The sequence below is a fragment of the Gymnogyps californianus genome, chromosome 16 (assembly GCF_018139145.2).
Source record: "Gymnogyps californianus isolate 813 chromosome 16, ASM1813914v2, whole genome shotgun sequence".
Classification (NCBI taxonomy): domain Eukaryota; kingdom Metazoa; phylum Chordata; class Aves; order Accipitriformes; family Cathartidae; genus Gymnogyps; species Gymnogyps californianus.
Window position 1 is genome coordinate 1391086 of NC_059486.1, and position 24098 is coordinate 1415183.

Below are 24098 nucleotides of genomic sequence, written 5' to 3' on the forward strand. Positions count from 1 at the left end.
AATGTGGGGTGCCATGGAAGTGGGGGAATCTATGAAACAGCCTGAAGCGTCCAGACACAGGAATCACTGGTGCTCCCCGGCACTGCCAGGGCAAGCCACAGACATGACGTGGCTTTTCTTCATCCTCCATCAGTATCCGGAGAGCTGAAAGCAAACTTACCAAGTTTTAAGTGACAGAAACCAAATAATGACAGAATGGCACATTAACTGAGTTTGGAAGGCACCTCAGAAGGCCTCAGGTCCAATCTCCTGCTCTGAGCAGAACCAACCAGACCAGGTTGCTCAGGACCTTGTCTAGCCACAGCCTGAATATAGTCAAGAGTTTCCTCCACCTCTCCAGACTCCTATCCCAGTATTCAGCCCCCACTCCCAATTAAAACATGTTTCCTTGTGTCCACATAGGATTTCCCATGCTCTGGTACCAGCCCATTGCCTCGTCCTGTCATGAGCAGAGCCAGGCTCTGTGCTCTCCACTCCCTCCCATCACGTAGCTGTGGGCAGCAGTAAGGTCTCCCCCTTCTCCTCCTCCGCTCCAGGCTGAGCACACCCACATCCCTCCACCACTCCAGCCTTGTCCTGGGGAGCCCCAAACCCTACCCACAGCCCAGACGGGCCTCCCCAGTGCTGAGCAGAGGGGATGGTCCCTTCTCTCGATGTGCTGGCTGCACTTCTGCTAACACAGCCAAAGAGACAGCTGACCTCTGATGGCTCCTGGTCACCTTGCTGTCCACCTGGATCCCGCAGGGGCTCTTCTGCAAAGCTGCCTTCTGGCCAGCTACCCCAGGGCAGGGCTTGCATTTGCCTCTGCTGAACATCACGAGGTTCCCATCATCCTGGTTCTCCAGCCTGCCATGATCCCTCTGAAATCCAGACCTGCCTTCTGACATTGCAACCTCTCTGCTCCATTTGGTATCATCCACAGACCAGCTGCAAGTGCACTCACCCATTAATAAAGACATTATAAAGCAAATACTAGGACTAATGCAGCGTAATCTTATCACATCTACAAAAAAAAAAAAAATCAAATTATATGTTCAAACACTACACACTAACAAATACCAAGCCACACAGTACTCCTAATCTATCCTTGACAGGATATGGCTACTGTGAGCACGTGTTGTCTCAAGACAATGAAAGTACCATACAATTCAGCAGTGTGAGCTGATAGTGTGCCGTGCACGCTCAGTACAAACTATACAGTATTAAGATGATTGTCACCTTTTGTACCATCACAAAATTACTTTTGGTTTGAGTGCTCTCTTCCCTCCTGCTTATACAAATTACATCCCAGGAGAGATTCAAAGATGAGGAGCCTGCAGCAGTCTCTCACCAACACAGACCATGAGAGACCCAACCGACAAGGAAAGGAAAAAACTGCTTGGATAAAATAAAGCCATGTATTAGTTTCACCTGACCACACACTATAAACCTGTAGTGCTTTTTGCTCCACAAGCTCAGCTGGGGAACACCTCAGTGGTAACCTGGGAATAATAAACGGCAGATAAACAGCATCCAGCATCAGTCACAGTAACACACACTTGGAAACAGCAAAGCTGGAAGGTCTCAATCTTTTAAAAATAAAGGATGGGGTTTCTGCAGTACACAGCCCTGACACCTAGCCATGCAGCACCACCCGAGCACTCACATCCAGATGCCTCCAAAAAGGACTTCAAACCAAAGGCTGAAACTTAACTTCATTAACTCTTAACAAGCTGCAGGCACAGGGCACAGCCCCACCTGCTGCACATCATCTCCACATTTTTAAGACAAAAAGGTGCTTATTTAATCATGTAATCCCCACTCATGCACAGTCCACGTGGAGATAAGGGGCATGTCTCTGTCCTACTGGCACGACCACAGCTCAGTCAGTGTGTTGGGTTTGTGTGGCGGGGTTTTGGTAGCAGGGCAGGGGCTACAGGGGTGGCTCCTGTCCGAAGCTGCTCGAAGCTTCCCCGGCTCCAAGTCGGACCTGCTGCCGGCCAAGGCCGAGCCCATCAGCGACAGTGGTAGCACCTCTGGGATAACCTATTTAAGAAGGGGAAACAAGACTGCTGAAAAACCTGCAGCAGAGAGAGGAGTGGGATGTGAGAGGAATAGCCATGCAGACTCCGAGGTCAGTGAAGAAGGAGAGGGAGGAGGAGCGGGGGAGCAGAGATTCCCCTGCAGCCCGTGGAGGACCCCACGCCAGAGCAGGTGGCTGGGCCCGGAGAAGGCCGTGACTCTGTGGGAGAGCCCATGCTGGAGCAGTTCATGGAGGACTGCAGCCTGTGGAAAGGACTTGAGTTGAAGAAGCTCACGGAGGGCTGACCCCCGTGGGAGGGACCCCATGCTGGAGCAGGGGAAGAGTGTGAGGAGCCCTCCCCCTGAGGAGGAAGGAGCGGCAGAGACAAAGTGTGATGAACTGACCGCAACCCCCATTCCCCGTCCCCCTGCGCTGCTGGGGGGGAGGAGGTAGAGGAATCGGGAGCAAAGCTGAGCCTGGGAAGAAGGCAGGGGTGGGGGGAAGGTGTGTTTTTAAGATTTAGTTTTTATTTCTCATTGTCCTACTCTGATTTGATTGGTAACAAATTAAATTGATTCCCCCCCCTCCCAAGTCAAGTCTATTTTTTGCCCGTGACCATAACTGGTGAGCGATTCCCTCCCTGTCTTTGTCTCGACTCACGAACCCTTTCGTTATATTTTCTCCCCCCCATCCCACCAGGGACGAGGAGCGAGCGAGCGGCTGCGTAGTGCTTTGTTACCGGCTGGGCCTAAACCACGACAGCCACTTATGTCCATTCTGCAGCCAAACACACCCAAACTCACCCCATCTTCCGAACTGGGACCGGTGTATTTTTCACACGTTTCCAAGAAGAGCCATCACTCCTGACAGTTGCAGAAGACCTGAAAAAAAAAGTTTGTGGAACCACCCCTGTGCATTTCACAGAAAAAAAGAGAAACTTCAAAAATCGTGAAGATTCACAGAACTGACGAATTAGTTGCCATGAATATTTTCTGCTGTGACAAATACTCTAATTCTGTGTTCGGATGAGTGACAGGCACAAAGCACTAAGTCAGCTGGGAAGCACCCAACACCGCACTTCTGACAACACGGCTGCACTTACAGCCAGACGTCACCGAACGCCGTAGGGAGCATCCCTGAAGAAACTAAGCAAGTAACCTGAACGCATGCCCCGGCAACAGGAGGTCAAGTGTCTTCCCAAAGGAGCTTTGCTGCCCATCCAGGGTTACTACTGCAAGCCCAGGTCATCACATCTGACAGCTATGCCATGGAAAGAAGCAGTTTGCTGTTCTTTAGAAAACCACACAGCTGCACTGTTTAGGTATCCGTACCAATCAACAACCCTGAAGTAACAAGATCTTACGCATATAGCAGTAATATGCAAGCAGTAGGTGTGAAGGACAACATTTTCCTGCTCTGCTTCTTATAAAGTGCTTAGCAGAAACCTGCTCTAGCTATTAATAACAGATTAAGAATTGCTGCTTTGTGTTAAAGAAGGAAAAGAGAAAGGCACAGACTCCCACTTCACCATATTTATCTTCACATGCATTGCAGAAGCTGCTTTAAACTGCTACGCGTGCCCAGACAGTGCTCTTCATCTAGAAAGATTTGGAGAATTAAGATTATTTTTAGGGAATGAAGGACCTCCCCCTGAGTCACTGTAGGGACATACATCTATCCAGTTGTGATTTCAAAGCAGAAATATCCTTGAAGAGTTAGATAAAAGACTAAAAAAAACAGGAAAGTTGATAGAAATACAGTTCGGCCCAAATTAGTGTGAAAGGAAGGACTGCTGGATGCAGGGCAAACACATGCGACAACGCATTTCTAACACAGGCATGCAAGCCAGTCAATACCGCTTACACTGCAAAAATTTCATCGCTGCCCTTGTAAGCACTGTGAACTGCACGACATAACTTGCAAGCAGCAACAAACCCAGCAGTGCAGCAGTGTCATACAGTTATGAGCAACATCACCTGGTGACAGCGGGAGGCCGGGATGACCGAGACCAACAAGCCACACTTCAAAACAGTATTCCCAGGAGCCCGTGCTTGCAAAGGTGAAGAGAATCATTTAAGCGCCTGGAACGGGACCAAGGAGGAGATTTGTTCTGCTTTTATCCCAGTGCTGCCACTGACAATCGAATCATGCCACTGGCCTGTAGTACCATGCTTTCAATTTGCATTTTTAATTCTGAAGTTGATTCGTACATAGCCTGAAGGCTCAGCACTGGCCTGTGTGAGTCAGCAATCACTGACCCAACAGCTACAAGCACATCCAGCTTTGTTATCCTCCAGCTTTAACTCCGTCTGCCCAGCCTGCAGTCGTCAGACAGAGAAATATTAAGTAATTATTAAACAAGCTTTTTGATCGAAACCAAACAAAGGCTGATATAAAGCGTAGAAAGATCCCTGCCAAGGTGCCATAGAACGATTAAAATAATTGAACGGCATAATGAGGACCTGAAGAGAAATTTAACACCTCCAATTAGCTCAGGTTTTGAAGCGCTATCCTATTTAGGGGACAAATCTCCAGGATGTTACAGCACAGCGAGCTGCCTGCCCTCCAGATAGCAGGCTGGGACAACTCACATTTCAGGGTGACGACCTGAGTTGTTGGCCATCAGCACTAGATCTGAAAAGACCTACAAGAAGCAAAGGGCTCTTATACCACTGCACACTTAAGTTACCTAAAATTACTCAAGTTACCTAGCTACAATGCAATTCATATGTAAGTACAAAACAATACAGAAAAGAAGCTCAACAGTCTGACCTGCTGCAACATAAAAATCAACCTACTTGATAATGAAAGTCCAAGTCATGCAGAAGCGAGTCACAGTGCTCTAAACACTGCATGTTGCACTGACTGAAAACTCCTCTTTGGGAGGAAATAGGTAGGTTAAAAGGGATACTGCAAGGAAAAACACAGCGGGTTTCTCACATTACTTCTGACAAGAAAGATCAGCTCCTTCACCAGTGACTCACTGTGGGTACAGAGGATGACAGACCATGCAAGCACAAACTTAAACCTGTAATTGGAGCAAGCGAAGTCAGAGCTGAATACGTATTACCCCGGAAAAAGACAGGCATAGGAGCTACAGCCAAAAGGCAGGTGATGCCAGTCACCTCTGCGCGCCTGGACCAGAAGAGACAGCCATATCGCTCCTCGAGCATGCCCAGCAGCACGCACCGAAGGAAGACCAACCCGAAGGCTGACGACAATTTCTCAGAGATGAGCAAAGCCACTGTTGTCACAAAGCAGCAGCCAGCCCACACAAGCCCTCAGCTGCAAAAGGCAGAGCTGAGCAGCAGCTACCAGCAACATGTGGGAGAAACGCAGGGCTGGAGCAGTGACCTTCCCCTGCCCTTGCAGAGGACAACGGAGGAAGGCTACAGCAAAGGCGTAACTACACCTACATGTTCTCCAGCAACAAAAGCTGGAACAATTGAGACCAGAAATGGGTGACAGGCATCTTACTCTCCCATAAGTATCCGAGCAGCTGAGCCCATAAATATGCTTCATACCTGCAAACAGCTCCAGGAGCTAAAATTGCAGTGTGAGCGACGCTACCTGGAAGTTCACCATGCAACTGACCTTGAGACAGCCATACAGGCTGCAGTCATGCCACACAAAACCAGAATGCATTGCCCCTCTCAAAATTTTAGTTCTGCACAAGACAAACCAGTTACTTCTGCTACAGTTTCATCAAATGAAGCATTTGGGCCAGTATACTCGATTCAAGATTATATGGGTAGAAATAAAGCATCAAGATAGTTCATAGCTCTTGTTGGCAGTTTGCAACCAGCAAACAGAACCAGGCAGCATACTACAATCAAAGGAACAGATATAAAAATCCTCATGCAGTGCTAATAATCAGGCCATGATGAAAACACCCTTAAGGACTAAGATCTGTGTCTCATGCTGTCCTGCAGTGTCAGCAGCAGTTGCTGTTTGGAGTCAAGTGAGCCCAACTCCCCCACCGCAGCGCTAAACTGGGAGCGGAGCAATCAAGCCTGCAACAAGCAGCCCAGCAAAGAGCATCGCTCATCTCGCGCCACAGCAGCACTCGAGTGCTGCTCTGACGTGCCGTGCCCCGACGGAGCCATGCGCCGACAGAGCCGTGCAAGCACCGTGTCCCCAGTTACAAAGGACGGAAGAGGAGCTTCCTCAAAAGTGGGCCAACGATGAACAATGATCAACAGCAAAGTGCCATATGGATAAAGCGAGTATCATGTGAAAACAAAGTGACTGGGAACACGAATTATTAAAACACTGTTTAAAAACAAGTAGCTCAAAGTCACCATGCAGCTACAGGGCTGTCCTTGAAATCTGCGTGCTCCAACATCCCAAGGATGACAAACAGTCAAGGACTTTCAGCTACTTTACGTCTGCGGAGGGACAAGCTGTTATAAAAATCATTCTAGGAGAGTATCTCTCTCTCCTCATTTTATTATGTACAAGCTAAATATAAGGAAACATTTTTCCCCCGAGGGTGGTCCAACACTGGAAGAGGGGCCCAGAGAGGCTGTGTAATCTCATACCTCAGAGACATTCAAACCTCAACAGCTCAAGGTCCTGAGCAACCTCACCGGGTGGCCCCACATGGAGTGGGTGTTGGATCAGAGGCTCCCAGAGGTCTCTTCTGGAAGTCCTCAATTCCTCCACGTCTCTAGTATCAGCAGTGGTTTTCAAGCTACTTCCCAAACTCACCGCCTCAGCTTTCAGCTGGAGTCTCAGTACAAAAGGCAGGAAAAAAAACCCTCCAGGTTGTACTCAAGACTTTACAATGCTAACCAAGAGTTAACTGCTGGATAAACAAAGCTAGTGAAGAATGCTGCTCTAGGAAACACAGCTTTTCCAGGGAACTGAGCTGCCCACGCCCTCCACCTTAGCAGGATAACATAGACAAGGCAGCTAAACTGCCCCAAGCACCCATCATTCCTCTAAGAGCAGACCCAGCAAGGGGAGCTAAGGCTGCTTTCTGGTGAGAAGCCTTTCACTTCACAACAATGACCAAATCACACACAGCATGAAATGTTTTTTCCTTCTCCATTTGGCATTGCTTTAACTATTACATCCTGTGACCACAGAAAGCACTGCTGAAGGCTCTTCAGACACCTAACCCATGAATAACGGGCTATGGACCAAACCCACAGAGGAGACAACATGAAACTCAAGCTCTTCAAAATATGAGAAAGCTGCTTAGAGAAGACAACACTCATCTGGAGCATCAATCACAAGAACCAACGCCAATCTTCGATGAATTAATACTTACCTAAAGAACCTCTCTAATCTCCTTGAAAACACTTATCTGTTCAAGGTGATTAGATTCTCCTGTACAGACATGCTAATTATAGATAATGACAAATCTATAAGTGGCAGCCTGCCAGAGCAGTTTAGAAAGAGAGTTTTGATCATTAGCAAGTCAAGTAGACTAGTTGTGCCATGCTTAAACTGCCTTCCAACAGGGAAATCTACAGCACAAAGGTGATGCCTAAGTCAGCCAGAAAACTTAGTCAAAAAACAACCTAAGAGGGACAATCAAGGGCAATTAAGATGGTCCAACTATCTTGCTGTGCGACTCCTGGAAGTTCCTAAATCCACACGCCTCACTCCAGAGGAGAGTACTGCAGAGGAAATCTTCAAGAATTACTCAGCTGTTACCATTTTCCACAGGTTCAGCGTAGGGAATATGAAGCGAAAGCATACAACCTGCAGGGAAGCTTCGCTGGCAGTAAGACTTGATGTCTTCATAGATTTAGCAAAGATACAGGAGGCTTTAAATACTCCATTTGGAAAGAATACTCTAATTAGAAGCTTTAATTCAGCAAACTGTCCCTGTGAAACCAACCGGGCAGAAAACAGGCATTGCACCTGGCTGCCCGAGAAAACCCCACCGAGCAGCTCCTGCCGGATGGCACTGCGCCCACCCACGCACCACTACAACGGGAGCTCCCGAGAGGCCATGCAAGATTTTAAGAACTCAGCTCTACAAACAGAAAACCTACCAGGAATCACCACCAGGCAACGTCACAGGCTGTTTTTTAAAGTAAGCTAAACAGCAAGCAGCAGGAAATTCAAATGAAATGAAAAGCTTCAATCTGGAACTAAATCAATACACACAAGGAGGCCACTTGGGCATCACAGTGCAGTTTTTCCAATTAAGATGATTTTAGCACACAAGCAAAATGAAGTTTCTATCAAGCTACTCCTCAATAGTCAACAGCTAAATCATCCAAGTTGTGCATCAGGGCAACCACTTTCCAAACTCAAGCCACAAAGGTGTCAAAAGCCATGGAGACAAGGAGAGCGCAGCAATCCACCTGCAAGGGCATGATTTAACCTGCAAAGCCTTTAGCAGCAAGGGCAGGAAAAGAAAATTCTGGCATGCACTTTCAGAGCTGGGATGAGCACAAAGACCCAGCAGAAAGTAAGACACGTGGCTCACAGAATAGCAAGAGACCTTTATAGAAGTTCTCTCTTAAATTCTCTGCATAAAAGTCAAACAAGCAGCGGTCCACATGTTGCCCAGCAGCCTGCTCACACAGAAGAGGTCAATGCAAATGCACAGCCTGATACCTGGAGCTTCCTTGCTCCTGTCAGTTAGCTAGAAGTCGTATTAAAATAGAAATGCCAGTTTACCCCAGATTGTCTCACAGGAGCACTCTGCGATGAGCAATTTGAACTGACACTCAATGGGTTGGCATAGCCACTATTTAAGAGCGCTGGTTTTGAAGAGTATCATGGAGGCTTTTTTCCATTTAAGAAAAACTTTACCACGCGTCCTGTACTATATTTTTGTACTCCTGGCTCACAACCAAATAAACTCAGTTCTCATCAAGCCCAATGATGAAAAGAAGACACAAAAACCTTCAGCATCACTTTTCCCCAGCAGCTGCTGCAGGTCTGCACTGGCTGAAAGCTCCAAAGTAATGCAGTTTCAACTCCTTCACATGCTGCTCAGAATAATTTCCTTGGGTGTTTCGGTCTGTTGTTTCAGCCTAAAACAGATCAAATTGTCTTAAAACAAACCCAGTTGTTCCTATCTCAAATAATTGCTGAAGAAAGCCACTTGTTTGCTCATGACAGACTTGGCACCCATACAGAAAAATATATTCTGACATGGTTACAAGTGGAGCGTTAAACTTCAACAACCTTTTCAAGCTGCATAGCTCTGCTGGTCCAGATCTGGACTAGAGTTAAAGAGCATAAGCATACCAGAAAGGATTACAAGTAAATTAGCTGAATTACTGAGAGGTAACTACATTCTCGTGGGGGTGTTTGTTACGGAACATTTTTGTTTGGCTTGAGTTGGGGGGGGGCGTTAAATAACTCCAAGTAGATAAACACACTATTGAACTTCTGACCTGTTACCTGCCGCAGTCTGAGCCCAGGACCCAGGTTCCAGATCTCTCTTTGGAGCTGGAGGAGTTTATATTGACACCTGACAGTGAGCTGAAGCTTAGGGATCTGCTTCAGGCTACGTGTCATCATCAGCTGTAGCAGAGACAAAACCAGAAGATGAACTTTGTGTCAGGAGGAAAAACAGCTTTTGCGTAGCCTTTACAGACAAGTCCTCACTCACAGGGTGTCGTGGTTTAACCCCAGCCAGGACACAGGATTTGGTACTTTAAAGATTTATTATTTTATAAAGCTCTAACCATCTTTAATATCCGGGATCGTTTCCATGTTCTGAAATACAGCCAACATACACTCCACAATACTGAAGGTGACAGAGCAGTCGTCTTCCAAGTGACACGAATAAACATGATCCTTCCTAAAGGATAAAACCACCAAAATCCTACAACACCCATACGTTTATACTTTTACCACTCAACGGATTCAAGAAACACAAGAGAACCTACTAAGACAACATCACGTTGGATCAAACCTTGCAGTCTCCAGTCCCTGTGTCCGATACCCTCCTCACTGAACCTACAACCCGTCTGTATGACAACCCATCACATTAGACAGCAAAGAACGCCAGGCAAGACTTTTGAGTCACCGCTAAGTGCTGTTAACTTCCTTCCTTCCTCCAATAACACAGCCTCCTGCCTCGGCTGCCTCCCCAGGCACAACATCCCAGGCCATCCTTTCCCCTCGGACACGGGCGCCGCAGCACTCGCGTTTACGCACACGGCTTTTGGAAGTATTTGCAGCCTCTGATCTCCTGCCCGGCAGAAAAAAAAAGCAGCAGAAGCAGGTTACAAAACCAAATCAATTTTAGACAAGAAGGGTGGTTTGGGGTTGGCTTTTTTTTTTTTTGTTAAAAGGCTTACGATTTTGGCTTTAAGGGTAGTTGTAGCAGCTGTAGCTGCTGCAGCAGAAGGCAGAGGGATGGGAGATCAACTGGGCGGCCGATCCCCGCGTCCCGGCCTCGGGGGGCCCGCACCCAGCCCCGCAGCACGGCACCGGACCCCGCCGGCTCCTCGCCGCGGCACTAAAAGATCAAAATCCGAGTTTTGCTTTAAAAGAGGGGAAAAAAAAAACCCAACCAAACTCAGTAAAACGAAGAGATTTTCGTCCTGCAAAAGCGCAGACCCCGCGGGGCGCTCCCCGCCGGGCGGCCGCGGCTCGTCCCCCGCCACCGGAGGCACCTGCCCGGGCCTGGCGGGGCCGGCCGACACCGGCCACCCGGTACCGGGCACCCGGAGGACACCGCGCCCCGCACCCACCGCGGCAGACGCGGCCCGGCCCGAGCGGCCACCGGTACCGGCCCATTCCCACCCGCCCCCCGTCTCCGGTACCTGTAGTAGCTGAGGAGCCCGTTGCTGAGCACGAACCAGCGGCGCTGGTAGCCCTTCAGGTAGTTGGTCCACTTGAAGAGCCAGCCCTTGTAGGTGTCGGAGCCCGGGGCGGCGGGTGGCCCCCCCGCCGGTCCCCCGCCGCCCCGGCCCCCCGGCTCCGCGCTCATGGCCGGCAGCTCCTGACAGGCCAAGCAGGGGACGGCGCTGAGGAGAGAGACCAGCCCGCGGGTGCTGTTGCCGCCGCCGCCGCACAGCGCGGCCGCCTTCCCCATAGACCCCGCGGCGCGGCGCGGCCCGGCCCGACGGCTCCGCTCCCGCCGCCCCGCTCCGCTCCGCCGGGCACCGGCGCGGGGGCGGCGCCGCGCCCACGTGACGCGGGGGGGGGGGGGGAGAGGCACGTGAGGCGGCGGCGCAGCGCGGGCGCCCCCTGGCGACGGGGCGGGAACAGCCCGCGCCCCCCTCCCCCGCCATTTTGACCCCCGCCGCCATTTCGCGGCCCCGCCGAGGCGGGGGGGGTATCGTGGCTTCACTGCGCCGACCCCTCCTCTACAGCTGAGCAGCGGGGGCGACCGAGCGGTCAGTGCCTCGGCAGAGCGTCAGAGAAGGCTCTGGAGAGCGTGGGGGGTTTTATGCGGCCCAGCTGCAGGCCGGACCCCAGAGCTGCGGCCTGAGGAGCCCCGCAGCCCGCCACGGTTGTGCCATTGCTCCAACGCCCCTCTCTAAAAACACTGAAAAAACCCCACTCTTAAAGCTGTTTTAGGAAGAGGTTGACCTGGGGAAGAATGCAAACCAGCAAGCAAACATGGAAAACCTACGAGATCGCTACGTGAGCATGTGTGGGGCAGAGGGGCCAGCACGAGGGGTGGCAGTGCCGGGCCAAGGGGAAGGTGCTGTCACAGCTCACATAAAAGTCCTTCATGGTGCCGCCTGCCCAGCTGGGAGGAAAAGCCCCGTCCCCCTCACCTGCTCCCCCCGCCAGCCCACGGTCCTGGTTTTTATGAGCTGGGTCATGTCTGAGGGGGATCCCTCTCCACAGTGAGCCCAGCAAAGCGCCACAGGGACCTGTGGCAGATGCTGCCCTGCCAGGCATCCCCGCATCCACCAAGGCCCCTTCCTTCGCACCCCCGCCCTCCCAGCGCCAGGGGATTGCCTTTCTCTGATCTCTCTAATCTGCTCTGATCCCCCCTGATCCCATTACTGCTCGCCCATCACCTGCATGTGCACCTCTGCCTGCTCGCTCATGGCAGCCCTGCCAGCACAGGCAGCCCGAACCAGGAGCTCCTGCCAGCCTTGCCGGGGTCTCACGAGGGCCTCGTGGACTGCGGCACAGACCGTGAACATGACCCTGGGACCAGCCGGCTCTGTCTTGTGTGACAGCTGGGCCATGGACCCAATGCAGGGCAGGGAGGCTGCGCTGCTGCGCTGGAAGGGGGAGCAGGTGGGGTGGCACAAGGCCCATGGGGAACCCCACAGCACTTAAGGGGTTCCAGCAGGCTGGCGGCAAGCAGCGAGTAAAGGTCTCACGAACAAGCGCCATGAGCACTGGGTGGCCAGTTTGAGGCTGAGCAGGGAGATGCAGGACTGGGGCTGGCCATGCGATGAGCAGCAACGGGCTGAGGTGTGGGTGAAGGGGCTCCCCCAGCCCCTGACACCAGCCCTGGAAACATCTCCAATGAGCACAGTTGGCTCCAAGCCTGAGGATCTGGGCTAGGCAGCTCCTTGGGTGAAGAAAGAAGTAGGCAAACTCCATCCACTGCTCTGGACAGAGCTGCTTCTGCCCCCCTGAAACTAGCTGAGCATTTCCTCCCATTCTAAAGAGACGCTCCTGAGAGTCCTTCAGCCATGAGCACCAGCACCTCTGGCACTAGCAGATGCTGAGGCAAGTCCTATGTCTGGAAACAGTCTGAGAGTACTTTGGACTCCAAAGGCTGGTATTCTCCCATCAGAAGGTGTTCTCAGTCTGTCACCCAACTGAACGCCTCCTCCAGATAGGCTTTGACATCTGGAGGCAACATCTGGAGGTTTTAGGCAAAGTGAGACAGCGAGGCATCAAAATAAATGTCTAACAGCCCTTGCAACACCTCGACATCCTCTAATCTAAAAGCGTGTCCAGACCTTCTTTTGCCAGCAATTCTAGGGCTGTTGGTGTTTGTGAACTGAAGCCTCCCTAGAGATGCAACATCCCTCTTGATGTAAATACACCCCAAACGACCCGCATGGGTACCAACATCTGAAAGTCGCCACGGATCCTGGCATTTCTCGTGGCTGCGAACAAAGGAAGACACCTCCCCTGGCCATGTCGGAGGAGAGAGGGGCCTCACCTGATCCTGCGTCTCACATCCTGTGATTCCTCAGTGATTCCAGCATGCGCTTGGGATCGGGCCCTGCACTGGATTGGACACAGGATGGCAAAAATCCTGTGATTTGTATTGAGCGTGCTACGGACACATCGCACTGACCCTGTGATTTTTAACCAAATAAACAGTCAAGGACAATTCTGTCAGGTCCTTGTGTTCGGTACTTGGGGTGCTGCTGTGGGATCTCCCCCTCACGCGAGCTCAGCCCTTGAACATCTCCAGCCACTCTTTGTCCTTAGCAAAATGGGCCCCTCTCCACTTTGGTTTGCATTAGGTGGTAAAAAGCATCTCAGCCCTTTTGCTATAGGTACCCATTTATGAACAGAGACAGAGGGGCAGACGAGGAGTGGAGCCTGGTGGCTATTTGGGCTTTGCAGCCAGTGTCACCGCCCTCTCCTGGGAAGACAGGCTGCAAGGAAGGACCACAGAAGTCGGGAGTGAAGAAATGTCACTGGGAGTCTGGATCCAAAACACTGTTTGCTCCCAGCCTTGTTAAATGCAAAGAATATGTGAGAGGAGGTGCCCAGACCTTTATGGTAACACCTAACAGCCTAGTTTCCCAAGAAAATGAAACAAATAAGACGTAGCACTTTGTGTGTGATTGTATCCATGCCCAATTTCAGTCCTCATGAGCAGAAGAGTAAAGAGCTCTGTGGTACAAAGTTGCTACATAGCTCCTGAAAATGGGAGACCAAGGGAGTAAAAACACTTGACTCGCCCTTGTGAAAGGGAAAGGGTGCGGTGTGCTCTTGGGGCATTAGGCACTGGAGAATCCAGAGGAGAGCGTGCTGTCAAAACAAGGATCTGCATTAAACAGGGCACAGTTTGCTGCTTGGCTTAGGGAGCAACTTGTAGGATTGGGAGCAGGGCACGAGCTGGGCTGTGCCGCATCCTACCTTTCAGATGGCCTCTGCTGAAAATTGCAAACTGCCAGGGGCGATGCCCAGTCAGGACTTGTGTCACTTCTCTCGCTGATAAGCAACAGTCCTGCAGCTTCCTCCTGTAGAAAGGGACATGGTCTCTCAAATCCACACAAGCAGAAACCCTGTCAGATGAAGGGCCTCATCCTGCCCCCAGGAACTATTTTATTGCCGCCTTCAGTAAGAACAGAATGAGGCCCTGACACACAAGCAAGGTATAAGCAAGGAGACTAAAGCCAAGGAGACAAGCCAGGAACCCGCACTCCTGGCCCAGTCCCTTCATCAGGAGACATCCTCCTCCTTGCAGAGGTAGCAAAGCCAAACCTAAAATGGTGAGACACATCTTCACACCACTGCTTCAATAAACTCCAACTATGAGAGGCAGCCCCAGCCCTGGAGGCCTTAATGCAAATGCTCTCTCAAATCTAATGCTTTTATCTGGAAGAGCTCAGTCCCAGCAGAGTCAGCAGCTTTGCCAGGAGGAGAGAGAATACATTTTGCGCTTTATTTCTTGGCCTTCTTGCCCTTGCCCTTCTTCTTCTTCCTTTTTGACTTGAAGAGGGACCGGACCAAGTAGCCTCTCCAGAAGGCCTGGATGCGGGTGGCAGCAAGGGTCATGGTGGTCAACTCCTTCAAAGCCTGTTCCTCCTTCTTCTGACGTATCCTGCGCTCCTCTTCAATCTGGGAATACTCCTGGAGAAGCACAGCGTGTTTCTCTGTCAGCAGGGACAGCTGGGCCTTCTCCTCGGCATAGGCAGCATGAACCTCCTCATATTCAGCCTGGCAAGACAGCAGATACCAGGTACAGCAATTTTGAGGGCATTCAGCAGCTCCTCCCTGCACATTCCTAGATAAGGGTTCTTAAACCCATCCCAAATCCAAGCAGAACCACGACTGGGAGCTGAGCTGAGCCTTTCCAAAGGGACTCAAAAAGGAGGCATGTGCCCAGTACCCAGGGAATTTCACGAGATGCCAGGTCCTACTATCTTCATGCTCCTCTGAAAAATACTCTCAGCATTCTCCCTGTGTTGCAAACAGCATCCACCCTCAGCTGGGAACTCTCACCAGGTAACACACAGGCAGGTCAGAGCCCCTCCTGCAGATGCTCTGTGCAAAAAGCCGTATCACTGCGGTTTAGGTAAGGCTGAGCCTGAGCTAACAGCTTTGCTAAGAAGCCATTTAGATGAGTGGCACTGAAGCTCAGCTAATACGCTGTACGCTGCTGAGAGCATGAGAAGAGCCAGACCGTGTCAGCTTGGAGAAGGCCAAGGACAGGCAGTTTTGATGGTGTTACTGCACTTCCAAGCTCAGCAGCAGTTTATGCCTTTCCTAATGCCCTTGAGGAAGCCACACAGAGGTGGAAGATTAGGGGAACCAGCAGTGCGGATGTGTGTCTGCCTTAGCAAGTTCTGCCCCTAACCTGCTGTGACGTGGTGCTCCAGCCACCCAGCAGACGGGAAACCAAAATAATGACATTGTTAGACATCTGACAAGGGGGGATCTTTTCGTACAATTAGCAGCCAGCTTCTAGGCCCCTCCCTACATTTTGCTTTGTTAGTAATCCAGCAGCTCTTATCCATCTCCATAAATAGGGCAAGAACAGGCAAGCAACTAGGGCCTTCTCAGAGGCGAGGCTGGGGGGTGCTGATGTGATTCTCAGCCTGTTGTGGTTAAGTTGGATGCCAAGACAGCGGTGTGCAGGCTGTTTTGTTTCTTAGCACATCTCTCAAGGATGCCAGCAGAAACAGGAGCATGATTTGGACACCAGGTAGGGCCAACAGGATTGAGGATTGAAGCAAAACTGAAAAACCTGTTCCCTAGCATCAGGTGGGCACGTCTGACAATGTGGCAACCCATTTGCCCCCAAATACTGTGGGATTTAGCAGTGGATGTAATTTTTTCTAAAGTCAAAGCAGCAGAGAACTCCTGAACACATAGGCAGGACAAAGATACCTTTCCTTCTAAAGCCTGTACTTCTTCTGGATGGAGAACTGCCCCTCACTTCCACAGCCTCCTGTGTAAGAGGCACGTGTCCTTTTGGACAGGAATCTACCTCAACATATCACCTCATGGGAGAGCAAAGCACTTCAAAGTGGATACCTGTTTTTCTCCCATGTCTGTGTCATATTTCTGGATCCAGTTCACAATTTCCATCTCCACTCTGCACTTCCTCTGAAACACAAAACAAGATAGGTTCCTTGCAGGCACCTGAAGCCTGGTGAAAAGTAGCCTGAGTTAGAAAACGGTGTAGCTTTGAGGCCTAGCATCATTATATTTGAGTATAACACCTCCTTCCTTCAGCTGACATATTTTGTTTGCCCTGGTTTGGGGATTCTCATGGGACATTCCCTGAGGCCAAAAGGGCCTTATTTGGTCTACAGCATGGAGCTGGGGGATTGAAATGCATCTGAAAGGTGCATTCTGCAGTAGGAAATGACCATGTCTGATGGAATGTGTCAAGTCATCGACAAACTGGGGCAACCACCCTAAAATTGAAGCAATAGAGAACTGCTAAACATGAAAGCAGGACAGAAAGTACTCAAAAGATGGTGCCTTTTAAAACAAAGAGATATTTCTAGCTGTAAAACAGTTTAACAGTGGCTATACTGCAGTGTAACCAGGTACAGGCAGTTTACCCCAAGCTGCTGTATCTGTACTGTGTGGAATCATCAAGAGAAAGATCAGCTAGAGCCCACCACAAGTGCCACACGATTTCCTGTATGACACTGACCCAGGATGTCCCAAGGGCTCCCAGGCCATCATGAGGTCAGACCTCCGCTATTTAGACAACAAGTACAATCTTGGGCCACGCTGGGGCTCGAGGATGTGCAAAGGGGGGGGAAAGGAGACCTCAGTGGTCAGTAAATCTGTCTGCCTGAGCATTAGAATGAGCTGAGCAACTCATCAACAAATGCTGCAGTGGCCTGCAGCCTCAGAAGAAACTGCCTGATAAAGCCACTCCATTAAAGGAGGTGTAAATGGGTAGATTTTGGATTTTGTACTGCGGCTCTAACTTGCATTTGACGCTTTGTCAGTGCCCAGCCCCACCGCCACTTTGCTCTGCATCATCCAATGCAAGAGTGAAAGACGCCCCATTACCAGTGTGTGCTGTCCTGCCCCTGGGAGGCCAGTGCTCGTCTGCAGTAAATACCCAGTAGGAGCAAAATGAGAGGGAAAAATGCTCTTTTTCCATTTCTAGATTCTCTGTGCCCTATGTCACCAGCATGTTCTGCTGAGGGCAGAGCTGTTGATACAGAGGCCTGAGCCTGCCTGCTGCTCCTGTTTCCTCCTTCTGTATCTGCTCAGCACTGTGATAAATCACATTTCCCCCTCATTCAACTCAACCCGGCTCCTTGGCTTGTGTCTTCAGCAAAGTACCAGACAGAGTAGGAACTGCTTGGCTCCCAAGATCAGCTGCGCTCAACCTTGAATACTACAATCAACTCTAAAAGATGGCTTTATTTAAAGCCAATGTTATGTTTGCTCTGCGTACCCTACACCAAATCCCTTGTTTTTTAACATATGCCTTGCCTGTCTCGCTGTAGCCTTGTCGCTCTGCACTCCGACTAGACCACAAGCTCTCGAGCATGCAGTGTCACAGCGCTGTGTAGAGGTGTTTTCAGAGCTAAGTCAGCAGGCAGGAGGAGGACCTGTGAGCAGGCTACTTCCCTGCTGTCGCTGCAGGGGTGCTTTCCGCTGGAATCAGCAGAGCATGAGGACAGAGCAGGTATACTCTGACAAACAGCATCTGCATCCTGCCAGGAACTAGCAGGAACCAAGTAATTACTTGCAGCAGCCGGCAGCCAGACCTGACAGCACTACAACAGGTTTTAAATCTCCTGTTCTAGAGTTCTCCTCCTGTTTACCTTTCGGAGAGCCAGCTCTGATGCTCGATGCTCCAGTACAAGTGCATTGAGTTGTGCTCCTAGCTGCTCAATGTCCTGCTGTAGCCTGGCACACCTGGCCTGGGAGGCTTGCAGCATCTCTTTTCGCTGTTTTTCTCCTTCCTGCTCGATCTGCTGGATGCCGGCCTTGCAGTCTTTCGCCAAATCTTGCATGCTGGTTTTGAGGTCTTTGATCACATTGTCCTTCTTGTGAATCTAGACCCAGAAAACAAGAGAAAGAAATACCGTCAAGAAATGCCGGTGAGGCATAAGGTGGGCAGGAGAAGTAAGGCACCCTTGCAAAGGTGGAGGAGATCTAAGAAGACACCCTGCTGATGTGGTAGCAACAGGGACCTGCCACTGCTGGCTGCAGGAACAGAGTTAGATTTACACAGGGTGCTTTGGAAACCTTCCCCCACTGCTCCTCTGGGAACCTGTTAATAAAGGTAGAGAATGAACAAAGCATACCGAGACCCACTGGCACTGCCATCTGAGGAAGAGCCAAAATCAGAGCCACTGGAGCGAGCCCCATGGCTCCCTCGAGCTTTGGATTAGGCTCAGAGCGACTGTCTGGGGGACGCAGCTCAGTGCGTTGCCTGCAAGAGAAATCCTCAGCTGGGACCAGTGAAACAGATTTATTCATGATGCCCTGGACAAGCTGCCAAATTGCACATAAAAATCTCAAGTGTCTCAATTCACAGATCTCCAAGGAGCAGAGGGAACGGGGAAAGCAGGCTCTTGTCTCCGTTAGCACCATTCAGTGCAGCGAGCACATGACAAAACCTTCCCCCCCGACCCCTCTCGCAGGAAGGAGAAAGAAAAGCATACGTATAAAACAAAGGATTGCTTGTCAGGAGTTCAGGGGCTTGGATGCTGGCACAGCCCACAGACTCACAGAAAGAGCCTGGGAAATGCCCATTTGTTTATCTGTACCTCAGTTGCCTTCACTGAAAAAATGAAGAATTTGTATAATCACATATTAATCACAAATGCTCTAAGGCAGCTAGTAGTACAGAGTTGGAAGTCACAGAAATGTTGGTTTTAAGCAAGAGTGAAGGCAGAGCAGATATTAAAAATGGATTTTAATCAGAGCAATCTCTCCCTGGAATGACTTTTCATCATTTCATCAGCAGTGAACGAGGTCTCGCGCTGGCAGCTGGCATTGTAGCCCTGCCAAAACACTACCGCAGCAATTTGTGCCTGTCCTGCAGCTCCTTTTTAAACTCAGTGACTTGTGTCATTCAAGTTGGCCGGTGAGAACAGGTTCAAAACATGCCAAATTCAAGTTTTAAAAAAATCAAGCACGCAATAAGCATTTTTCATTACATTTTACAATGAAAACAGTATCTTTAAATCTAGGATCTGGTTTAGAAATCATTCCTGGAACTTCCTCTTTAGGAACTGCAAGGAAGGGATCATTTTTTAGCTTACCAAAGTTTTGGTTCAGTAATGCTTTGTTGGAAAACGTCTTCCCACAGTATCATACCTCCTCCTCTCGAGTCCGGATTGCTGCTGCCAGTTCTGCCTGTAAAGCTGTGATTGCTTCAGTGTTTTTCTTAATCTGAAGGGAGATGTCTTCCATGAACTGAATATTTTCTTCCTCTTCCATGGGACTAGTCAGGAGTCTCTCAAGCATGAAATTCCTGAACTCCCCAAAGGCTTTGATAAACACTTCAACTGGTGACTCTCTCGCCCAGGCTTCATATTTCAGACCCTGGCAAAGCGAAGGGTTGGCCAGTAAGAGTCTCAGGACATTTCTAACAGAACATTTCAGACGTTGCTCTAGCAAGCAGAGACAGCCCCGTTGTTCCTCAGCTCTCATGGTGTCCTCTTCTTCAGAGCTGGAAAGCAAGTGCTCCATTTCGTTTGAAAGCTTTTGGTACACGATCAGGTTGTTTGTGATCTCAGGTCCCAGCATATCAGCAAACCTATCCAGAGAGCCAATAATACGTGGGATCAAACTGCTCATCTCCAGCTTGGCAATTGTCTCATCCAAGACAGTTATGATTCTCTCCGTCTCGATGCTATCAGGTTTTAATCGATGTGGATCTAACATCTTCACGGCATCTAACGTCATCGTTGCCTTCTCTGGAGTTGCCATGCCCTTCACCAAGGGCTTGTTTCTTTGCTTCATGTCCTGAGATGATACTTGGAATACAGCTGGATCCCGTGTTGCCATGGCTTCAGTTAAACACTTGTGAGTTGAGTGTTTTGAGGTCTAGAAATGACACGACATCACTCAAAGAACATCAAGGTCCCTCTGCTGCTGCTGTCACATGTTCTTCTTTCTTGGATTTTCTCTCTAAAAGGAAAACATGGTGATAGCATCAGAGGAACAATTTAATTTAGGAAAATGTGGGAGTTTCAGATTACACGGGAGTTCTCCCTGGGTCTGGGCACAGGGTCAGGACACGGGGTCGTGCATCAGAACCGGTCTCTATCCCAGAGAGGCTGTCGCACACCCACGGGAAGGAAGGAGAGGAATGGACTCCTGGCTTTGAAGGGTGGTGGGGAGAAAGCTCCCAAGTGCTTCTAAGTAGCAGCTGAGGTGGAGAAGCAGGAATTGCAGCTCTGCAATCCCTAGAGGTGTGTGGAGAGGGGCCACCTTGGAGGGAAGGGCAGGGTTCCCAGTGTGAGACACGCACCTCCATCCTTCCAGGCCTGGCACTGCCAGAGGGACGAGGTGGAAGAGCAAACCTGGGTGCCTGGAGGGGCTGCGCTGGCGGGGACAAGGGCAAGAGGAGGGGGCAGTGAGGGGGCAGGGGGCAGCTGTGTGTGGGAGGCTGACAGGGAGTGATGGGTCCCCTCGGTGTGGGTCTGGGGGCAGCAGGGTACCAGGGGAACCCAGGGATCCCCCGGTTGTGGGAGAGTCAGAGGTCAGGGAGGAGGGTGGATTCCCGGTGGGGAAGACCCCGTGTGTGAGGGTCAGGAGGCTCGCGGCGGGCCCGGGGCAGGAGGATCCGCGGGGACGTCTGAGGAGAGGCCCAGGGCCTGGGGGTACAGCGGCCCAGGGGGGACCCCGAGGGGTCGGAACTGGGGGGTAGGGGGTGTCTCAGGCTCCCGGGGGATGTCGGTCCCAGGCTGCCTCTAGTCCCTGCAGCGCACTCGATCTCGATCTCGATCCCAGTCCCAGTCCCGGTCCCGGTCCCGGTCCCGGTCCCGGTCCCGGTCCCGGCCCACCCGGACACCACCAGAGTCCTCCGGTTGCTAGGCAACCCAAACGGGGGTGGGGCCTCTCCCGACAGCCAATGGCAATCGGCGCTTGCCCCGCCCCATGCGGCTCCCACATCTCAGCGTCGCCGATCGTTTGATGGGCAGCGCCGCTGTCCAATGAGACGTCCCGCGGCGGCGAGCTGCCGTGAGGGGGGTGGGTCGCCATCTTGTCGGACGCGGGCCCGGAGAGGCGAGCGGCGGGGAGCGGAGAGCCGGGAGGAGGGAATGCGCGCCTGTGGAGAGGGAGGGATCCCGCTCTGTTTTTCTGCCAGCTGTATAGTAGAGAAGAGGCATCCCGAGCAGTGTGTGCTCACAGCAGCGTTCCCTTTGGGCTTCCCAGCAATGCATTCCTGAGAGTCCTAAAAATAAGCCGGAAAATAAACTTTATACCCCCCGAGATCAAGTCTCCCAGGCCCTGCTCAGTTGTAAAAGAGCAAAAATGAAGTAGAGGGAGTGCATCAATGAGTTGGTGTCCAGGAGCCCTGAGGGGGCTGGCTGTGCCACTGAGCATGGGGAAGGGCCCACCAGCTGCCCGCCGGACGGACAGACAGACAGAGGTGTCGGGAGGACGAGGGAATCGGCAGCAGAGTCATCCACGGCACCCACTGCATGTGTCATGAAGCCTTTGCCGTGGGGCCCTGGTGAGGAGAGCTCGCAGCGCAGAAGGGCAGGCGTGCCGCACTGAAAGACCTTCCGAGGACACAGCATGTTCACATACCTCGGGCAGGCTGGGGTTACGGAAATTTAGACCATGTTGCAATATTAAATCAGGCAGAATATAGAGTCTGACGGGGATTTGAAACGTCAGAACACCAATAACGAAGAAATTACCCTAGCTCTGCTATTAAAGAAGACTTTTTATAGGACTCTGCATTCAGGGCCATAAAAATGCTAATAAACTCCAGCTGATTAAAATGCTGATGCCGCACATGCCCAATTAGTTGGTTACCCGTGAATTCGCGACGTCTGCAAAGAACATGTTGGCCTTTGAAAGCTGAGCACAAGGCCTGCCCTCGCCCTGCTGTGCGGTCCGTGAGAAGGATACATTCGGGGAGAGGAGGACTTTGGTTTCCAGGAGGAACCTTGGCAAAGTGCCAAACGCCAGCCCAAGCTCCCGGTGATGCCAGCTCTGTCCTCGGGAGCAGGAGCGAGCATGAAGCAGTGGCACAGCGGCTGTGGCACCCACGGGCAGCCTTGTACCGGGTCTCGGGCAGCCTTGTCCCGGGTCTCAGCCAGCCCAGCGCCACGCAGCCTTTCCTCGCGTGAGCAGTCCCCTTTATTTCTGTGCATAGCGTGTCCAAACCCGTGAATAAATCTCCAGCACTGGGGACTGTGCCCACTGGTCCAGCACATCACCGGTTATTAATTCTTTCCCTACACAAAGCAAACTAGGGTCTGGTGATGGGAGATGCAGTGAGACTACCACGGCCGAACTTTTAAGGCCTGGCACTGGTGAGGATGGATGAGAGAACACCCATGGAGAGGCCAGGCTTGCCCAGGTCTTGCTGCCTCCCTCTACAGAGCGGGACCACAGGTCTGGCAGAGGCACAGGAGGAGGGCAGAGCTGCGGAGAGCAAGGCAGAAGCAGGCCTGTGTCGGCTCTGGGTGTCAGGCTGGATGTATCCAGCTCATTACCTGGCCAGGGAAGCAGTGCCTTGCACATGGGCCACCTCCTGCCCTCAGCAACCCATCCAAAGGACCAATTCGAAGGCAACACCAGGATTCAGTGTGATGGTTTGGGTGAAAACGCTGCAGCCACCAGCACAAACCCTAAGCTGGGACATACTCAGCCTGCTGTGGGTAGAAGGGGTGGCTCTAACTGCAAGTCTGGGACAGGCTGTCCCTCAGCTTCCAGCGAAAGCACAGAGCTGTCCAGAAACACCTTCTCGTGTTCTAATTTGGCAGATGGGATCTTGTGATCACGCTGGATCCAGATCCAGCAGATCTGTGATTTCCTGGCTGCAGGGTGATCAGGAGACATGGGATTTAAGCACAGCGGGGCCATAAGATTACAAAGGAGATGTGCCCTCAGTTGGATGTCTCCCTCACAGCAGTCATCACAGCACAGAAAAGCAGCCCTTGAGACATGGAGAGCTGCTGCTTTTCCTGACAGGGACTTCAGGGGTGAACCCTGACCTCCGTGAAAGGCTGCCACTTGCCCTGCAGACATTTTGGCAATTAAATCCGTCTTGAAAAGAATGTCTTTTTCTTTCCAAAGTTGAGGAGTGTCTTGATTGCTTCATTTGAAATGGGCCACTGCTCTCCAAGAAATGCAGACTCGGGCATCCTTACAGCCATGACCTGGAGATGGGATCAACTGCCTAGTGACTGTCACCAGAGTCCCCTGTGCCCCTGTGTGCACGGCTTGCCCAAAGGGACAGAAGGGTCCTTGGGATGTACAGGGTGAGAGGATGGAAAGGGTGGAGCAGTGTGTCACATCCAAACCTCCTCTCAAGGAGGGAAGACCGGGGGAGCACTGCAGCTCCCTCCTGGATTTGGGTAGTTAGAGACATCCCCGTCTTGCAGGCGGAGATTGGGGTGATGACATGTGCCCGGAGCAGCCTGACTCGTCCTGCAGCTTCTCGCACTGCTCCGGGCCAGCAGCAGCTCTTCTGCCAGGAAGGAAACCAGGTTGATTTGGGAGCTGGATGAAACATCACCGAACCTGCGTCAATCCCGCCTCATCCAGGATGTAGAAAAACCTCAGATCCATCCTGAAACAATTCGCTGCATCCAGACCCACCAGCCTGCATCATTGCCCTGAGCCAGAGGTGCCAAAGAATCCAAACTATGTGGGCAGGGGAGCGGTGCGGGGCATGTCCGAGCAGGGAAGGGAGAGCGGAGAGACCCTGGGTGCAGGTACAGCCCAGGCACGCTGTCCCCCACTGTTTGAATCTGGCTGTGTTCAGACCCAAAGGCCTTAGTGTCAGACTAAACAGCTGAACATCAAAGACCTCCCTGGCCCCATCTGGGCT

At 51.4% G+C, this 24098-nt stretch overlaps 2 protein-coding genes across 3 annotated transcripts in view; both read right to left on the bottom strand.

Annotated features, from left to right (window-relative positions):
* OSBP2 (oxysterol binding protein 2) overlaps window positions 1-10827 on the bottom strand; it is a 129605-nt gene extending 118778 nt beyond the window's left edge. For both annotated transcript variants that reach the window (XM_050906612.1, XM_050906613.1), the window contains exon 1: window positions 10750-10827. The gene's annotated coding sequence lies outside the window, so the exon portion shown is untranslated. The remainder of the gene's footprint in view (window positions 1-10749) is intronic.
* Window positions 10828-14530: 3703 nt separating this feature from the next.
* IQCD (IQ motif containing D) lies at window positions 14531-20089 on the bottom strand. The gene is made up of 4 exons (XM_050906948.1): window positions 19397-20089; window positions 17893-18126; window positions 16127-16198; window positions 14531-14806 (listed from the first exon to the last, which is right to left on the bottom strand). The coding sequence occupies exons 1-4, from the start codon at window positions 20087-20089 to the stop codon at window positions 14531-14533; spliced, it is 1275 nt and encodes a 424-aa protein (XP_050762905.1).
* Window positions 20090-24098: the final 4009 nt, after the last annotated feature.